This window comes from Saccostrea cucullata, unplaced genomic scaffold, assembly GCF_032062105.1.
Source record: "Saccostrea cucullata isolate Sc308-1 unplaced genomic scaffold, CSIRO_AGI_Scuc_v1 ctg19966, whole genome shotgun sequence".
Classification (NCBI taxonomy): Eukaryota; Metazoa; Mollusca; class Bivalvia; order Ostreida; family Ostreidae; genus Saccostrea; species Saccostrea cuccullata.
Genome location: NW_026936565.1, coordinates 1 through 7,312, shown reverse-complemented (window position 1 = coordinate 7,312; position 7,312 = coordinate 1). Strand labels below are relative to the sequence as shown.

Sequence of the window (7,312 nt, the reverse complement as noted above, 5' to 3'; positions counted from 1 at the left end):
TTGCAATTGTGCACCTCCTTTTTTATTTTTACCCGACACATATTTTGGGTTTCCCGGCCACAGCAAAACACGGATTTTGCCATTATAATCATATGGGAGGTGGTGGTTTTATTTAGTGAGCTCATTGCTCACAGTACCTTTAGTTTTAAACAATTTTTTGTGGATTTCATTGTTGGTTGGATTCATGCACACAATAAATGTTTGTCGAAGTTCGGTGCCTTCATTTTAACGTATGATAAACCTTTAAAGGACTTGGAACAGGTTTGAAGTTATTATTTTCTCTGCAGATAAAATATTTATACATGTATACTAGTAGCAATATGTAAACAACAGACCTAGTGAGTGACCACAAGTTTATATATGAATCCCTTTGGCCCTGTTGTTCCTCAAAAAAAATTTTTAAAAAAATTTTTCCCCTTGTTTTTCTTCCCATCAAAACTGTTGACCTCGTTTTGCAACCCAAGACTAGCTCGAGGAAGTTATAATGATAAAGTTATTGGTCGTGTACCGATGATAATTGAGCTCAAAGCCCAAGTGAGCTATAAAAGAAAGGCTTAAGCAGAAATCAAAAGTGAATCTACAATACAAAATGCAAGACAATGGTCATACTGATAGAAAAATGCACAGAGGTTGAGGGAAGCTTCATTAAATTTTGTTTTAATTATAAATATTCAATACGTGCAATTTAGAGAGACAAAAAACAAGCAGAAGAGAGGAAAGACCAAAGACAAGTGGATATTGCCACTTTTAGATTGGCACAGACCATCACCGTTTGTCATTAGATCAAATTATATCATTTTAGTTGAGTGAAAGCTGTGCATTTGGATTCTGTGAAAATGGACAAGCCGATGGTATTCCCGACAGTAGATTCATGTTACGTCAGAGCAGTATATTTTACCACTAAAATTGATGATCAGACCAGCAGTCGGCGATTTGAATCTTTCTCTTGGGGCAAGGATTATCCAAGTAAAGCGACTTTCCCTGTACAACTGAGAAAATGCACCTCCATATTCTCAGAGGTCTCGCCACCAACATCAGACATCCATGAAATTAATGTCGATTTTACCTGCGACCCAGCACTCTTCAGAAATCATTATAACTGGCCAAGAGTATACTGTTTGGCGTTTATTTGTTCAATAACACAGATAATAGGATTCATTATCAACCAATAGAGAATCATGGTGAAAGAAAAGGTTTGCTACTGTCAAGGAATCATCAAAGCACAAGAAATTTTTTTTCTCTCGGAGAGAAATGGTAGATACCTTACCGCGGGAAAACTCTTTTGACAGAAACACTGGACCATCTAAAGAATCGCGGTCACGGGATAATTCTGTAAATAGCGAAACGTTTCTTGCTGAACACGAGTTAAGCACAAGACAATTTAAAAAATGACTTTCAGCTAAACTTATTAAAGGTATATCATTTTCTTTAAATTCAAGAAAGAGGCCTATCACAAACAGGTTTTCAACCAAAAGCAAAACTTTAAAAATATTACAACAAAACTTCTCCTTATCTAAGAACCATGTTTATAAATCAGTGATTCCTTTCAGCTAAATCTTCGACTCGTCGTGGAAGGAAACGGTCAGATGAGGGTCTCCTGCCACGTCCCAGTGCCAGATCACATGATTCTGATCAACACAGCAGAGAAAATAGAACCTTCATCTACCAAGTTAAGAGAAAGGAGGTCACCTTGACGTACAAATTCCCAGTAGAGGCAGTCCGCCCCTTTGATTATTTCTGCAGTGTTTATGATGAATATGGAAATCACAATACTTGATACACCCATTATTGATCTTAATAGTAAAATAATGATAAGAAATTTTAAAAGGAGCAATAAATATAAATGTTTTATTGTGCACAATTTTGCTTCAATCTCATTTCTGGTACAATGTTTTATTTTTGAACATGAGGGATACATATAGATCCAAATGTAAAAAAAAAAAAAAAAAAAAACCATGTCATTAAATGTGCCAATGTCATACGTGGTGTATCACTGCCTCTTTTGAATATAAAGAATTTTGAATCATTAATGGACTTCATTTTGCAATTAGTTCATATAATATTATAGGTATCTATTAAGTTTAAATAGACAATATCAATGTAAACTTTATTTAAATAAATCCATTATTTAACAAAACTCTCCAAAAAAAATTTTTGTTCACAATAATTAAGATATACTGTAAGCACTGTGCTAACAAAATGGTAACCTGTGCTTCCATACAAGTGTAATGCCAAAATCAATTTCTTTGCTAAGGAAAATCCAAAATATCTGACTAATCAAAACGTAAATCGGGAGTTTCACAAAGGTACTATGTAATGAAGATTCTGTGAAAATCACATTGAATTATATTCCAGGTATAGGAGGGGTTGTGGATAAGAAAATAAGTACCCCTGAGTGTGGACGGACATATGGACACCCCAATCACAAAACATCCTAGTTTTGGGGGTATAATAAACAAAAACAGTAGAATTCAAAGTTAAATACATCCAGAAAACCATCACATAGTAATGGATTCATGAAATATTTTTTTCTACTACATGTAGATCTTCATAAACTCAAAATTCAATAAAAAAATATATTTTAAAAAATATGTTTGCAGAAGAAAATAAATGTACAAATATATAACTAATTCTTTGAAAAATATCACAGTGTGATAAAAAAATATCATAGTGTGACAAAAAAATAAATAAAATAAAATAAAATTCTTCTTAAGAATGGACGGATGTGATTGGAAATTTTTACACAACACAGGAGTTCTGTATAGTAAGCTCGGTAGGAGGCAATTATGGAAAAATATACTCTTAAAAAAAGACAAAAGAATAAGAATATTGCATGCTTTCACTCCCACTGCTTATTATGGCTGTATAAAAACAGACCCAACCCCTGAAGACAGATTGAAATAATATAAATACAAGATGGTTAAAAAAAAATTCCAATCTAAAATGTCTTTTGAAACTTTTACATGTCTTCTTTACAAGATGCTGTATAATGCCGACTACTTTCCTTAAAACATTGTAAAGCCCCAGTAGCACTCAAGTTGCTACAAATGAAGTTTCATAGTAAGAGCTGACTATAAATTATAGGATAATTTAGTAAAACAGTTGAAAAAGAAATGTAGATATTGCCCTATTGATACATGTAGACCATTAGGATATGGGGGTTTTTAGGAACTGCATTTCTGAGGACAGAACATCTGTGATGTGGATACACTTTTTGGCCAAGTCTCCTCCCATTCTCTTCAGTGCTATTTCTGCTGCCTCCCTCACAGATTTAATTGGATCATTCCTCCTGTTGGTAAAAATGATAAAAAGAAGGAGTCGGTCATTTGAAACAAATATTTTCAGTATTCCTCAGTAACTGAATTTCAATGACTTAAATCATCAGATTTTACCATCGATCGGCAACTGCTTGTTCACTTCTGCCCCCTGCCTTTAGGTATCCCAGAGCGAGACAGGCACTCTCTCTGACCAGTCTGTCAACATTTTCTAACATCCCAATTATCTTCTCCACAGTCGTCTTCTGGGCTCTCCCTAATCCAAAACAAAGAGGAATTAATTTTATTACCAATTTAGTATGTCTAACAAAAAAACTTTACTTTATGGTAGAAATCAACAAAAGGTTACTCCAATGTAATCCATAAACAAACAAAACAAGAGGCCCAGGGGCCACATCGCTCTCCTGAGCAATTGGCTATGGAAAAAAACATATCAGATCAGAATTGAAAGCCTACTGAGGTTGGGGGGGGGCTTGAATTTTAACCCCCAGGGGGTCATGATTTGAACAAACTAGAATCTATACTACCTGAGGTTGATTCCCTATAAATATCACTAAGCATGGCTTTGAAGTACTTGAAAAGAAGATTGTAGAAGGTTTCCCTATATATTCCTATGTAAAACTTTGATCGGCCATTTTGGCCCCAACCTACCCCGGGGGTCATGATTTGAACAAACTTGAATCTACGCTACCTGAGGATGATTCCATATGAGTTTCATCTTTCCTGGCTCAGTGGTTCTTGAGAAGAAGATTTTTTTAAAGATTTTCCTTATATATTCCTATGTAAAACTTTGATAGGCGATTTTAGCCCCACCCTATCCCGGGGGTCATGATTTGAACAAACTTGAATCTACGCTACCTGAGGATGATTCCATATGAGTTTCATCTTTCCTGGTCCAGTGGTTCTTGAGAAGAAGATTTTTAAAGATTTTTCCAATATATTACTATGTGAAACTTTGATCGGCCATCTTGGCCCCACCCTACCCCCGGGGGTCATGATTTGAACAAACTTGAATCTATACTACCTGAGGATGATTCCATATGAGTTTCATCTTTCCTGGCCCAGTGGTTCTTGAGAAGAAGATTTTTTTAAAAATGCCATTAATTTTTCTCTAATTCATAATTATCTCCCCTTGGAAAAAGGCGTGGCCCTTCATTTGAACAAACTTGAATCCCATTTACCCAAGGATACTTTGTAGCAAGTTTGGTTGAATTTGGCCCAGTGGTTCTTGAGAAGAAGATCAAAATGTGAAAAGTTTACAACAGCAACGACGATGACAACGACGACAACGACAACGGACAAATTTTGATCAGAAAAGCTCACTTGAGCATTTGGCTCAGGTGAGCTAAAAATCCCAAGAAAGATATCATTTAATATGTTTCACTGTGCATTGCACGGTATTCTACGTATGTGTCAAAGTACCTATCAATTAGCAAATAAAAAAATGTCATATCTTTTATAAGTAACAGCATATGATGTATATTTTTTTTATTTACTAAACATTTTGGTAAATTGATAGGTGTGCAAATTCCTGTGTAACCAAAATAATTTAGATTCTGTGCTAATTAATGCATTTACAAATCTTAACTTTGAGTTTACTTACATATACTTGTCTGCATGTTCTTGCCAATGGCATCATTTTCTAAAATGTTGATGCATAAGAAGGTTGTGAACCAGACATTAATAAACACTCTTTCTGTCAATGACCTTACCCACCTGACATTAACTGGCATGGAAGTACATATCCACTGCACCTTTCATGTATCATGATTGTCATACCTGATTGGCCTCAATTTTTATATATCACGGTTCATGTATTAACTGACTTTGCCAGGGCTATTGATCTGATAGTTATAATACCTGACTTTGCCAGAGCTATCGTGGCTATTGCTCTGATAGTTATATTACCTGACTTGGCCAGCACTATTGTGACTATTGCTCTAATGGTTGTATTACCTGACTTTGCCAGGGCTATCGTGGCTTCATTGCTCTGATGGTTGTATAACCTGACTTGGCCAGGGCTATTGTGGCTATTGCTCTGATGGTTGTATTACCTGACTTGGCCAGGGCTATTGTGGCTATTGCTGTGATGGTTATATTACCTGACTTGGCCAGGGCTATTGTGACTATTGCTCTGATGGTTGTATTACCTGACTTGGCCAGGGCTATTGTGACTATTGCTCTGATGGTTCAATACCTGACTTGGCTATTGCTCTGATGTTTGTATTAACCTGATTACCTGACTTGGCCAGGGCTATTGTGGCTATTGCTCTGATGGTTGTATTACCTGACTTGGCCAGGGCTATTGTGGCTATTGCTCTGATGGTTGTATTACCTGACTTGGCCAGGACTATTGCTCTGATGGTTGTATTACCTGACTTGGCCAGGGCTATTGTGACTACTGCTCGGATGGTTGTATTACCTGACCTGGCCAGGGCTATTGTGGCTATTGCTCTGATGTTTGTATTACCTGACTTGGCCAGGGCTATTGTGGCTATTGCTCTGATGTTTGAGTCCTCATCCTTTAACATGTCTGTGAGTCCACTAATAACAGCTGGGAAACAGAACTCTCCTGCAATATTACATGTCTGTATAGTTACATGGTTTTATCATTATTTCTGGAGCACGAATTTTTTGTGGATTTTGTTGATGAATCGATCCACGAAATAAAATATTTGTCGAAGTTTGGTGCCTCCATTTTGATTTATAATAAATCTTTAAAAAGCCCATTCCAACTTTCATTAAAATATATCAAATACCCCATCTTTCTTAACAGATTGACTTTAAAGATGACGTTTTAAGAATTAAAACAAGAGGCCCATGGGCCACATCGCTCACCTAATTAACTTTGGTGATGTCATTCTTTACCAGATTTCCTCCCTTGTAATACTTATTTTGGCCAAGTCATACCCCCCCAATGTCACAATTTTTACAATTTAGAATCTACACTACCCTAGGAGGCCCTCTTCCTATTGTGGCCCTGCCCAGCCCCCGGGGGTCATTTGAACAATTGACATTCTACACTACCCCAGGATGCTTTCACACAAGTTTCAGCTTCTCTGGCCCAGTGGTTCTTGAAAAGGAGATTTTTAAAAAAAATTTCCAATGTATTTCTATGTAAAATTTTGATTCCCTATTGTGGCCCTGCCCAACCCCTGGGGGGTCATGAGTTTAACAATTTAGAGTCTACACTACCCAAAGATGCTTCCACAAAAGATTCAGCTTTTCTGGCCCAGTGGTTCTTGAGAAGAAGATTTTTAAGTTTTTTCTTATATATTTCTATGTAAAACTTTGATTCCCTATTGTGGCCCCGCCCAACCCCTGGGGGTCATGATTTGAACAATTTAGAGTCTACACTACCCAAAGATGCTTTCACATAAGTTTAAGCTTTTCTTGCCAAGTGGTTCTTGAGAAGAAGATTTTTAAAAAGTTTTTTCCAATATATTTCTATGTAAAACTTTGATTCCCTATTGTGGCCCTGTCCAGCCCCTGGAGGTCATGATTTTAACAATTTAGAGTCTACACTACCTAAAAATGCTTCCACAAAAGATTCAGCTTTCTTGGCCCAGTGGTTCTTGAGAAAAAGATTTTTAGAGATTTGTTCTATACATTTCTATGTAAAACCTTGATTCCCTATTGTGGCCCCGCCCTACCCCAAGGAGTCATGATTTTAATATCTAGTTGTCTACACTACCCAAAGATGCTTGCTTCCACATAAGTTTCAGCTTTTCTGGCCCAGTGGTTCTTGAGATGATTTTCAAAGTTTTTTTCCTACAGACATGTATTTCTATGTAAAACTTTGATTCCCTATTGTGGCCCTGTCCAACCCCTGGGGGTCATGATTTTATCAATTTAGAGTCTACACTACCCAAAGATGCTTTCACATAAGTTTCAGCTTTTCTGGCCAAGTGGTTCTTGAGAAGAAGATTTTTTAAGTTCTTTCCTATATATTTCTACGTAAAACTTTGATTCCCTATTGTGGCATTGCCCAACCCCTAAGGGTCATGATTTTTACAATTTAGAGTCTACACTACCCA

The 7,312-nt window shown here is 36.6% G+C and overlaps 1 protein-coding gene and 1 pseudogene across 1 annotated transcript; one reads left to right on the top strand and one right to left on the bottom strand.

Annotated features, from left to right (window-relative positions):
- Positions 1–836: 836 nt before the first annotated feature.
- On the top strand, positions 837–1,777 carry LOC134245850 (uncharacterized; annotated as a pseudogene).
- A 1,000-nt stretch (positions 1,778–2,777) lies between these two features.
- LOC134245849 (uncharacterized) lies at positions 2,778–5,847 on the bottom strand (the record flags this gene model as incomplete). The annotated part of the gene is made up of 4 exons (XM_062728099.1): positions 2,778–3,289; positions 3,393–3,531; positions 5,282–5,440; positions 5,515–5,847. Coding segments are annotated over 4 exons (773 nt in total), but the record flags the coding sequence as incomplete, so codon positions are not given.
- Positions 5,848–7,312: the final 1,465 nt, after the last annotated feature.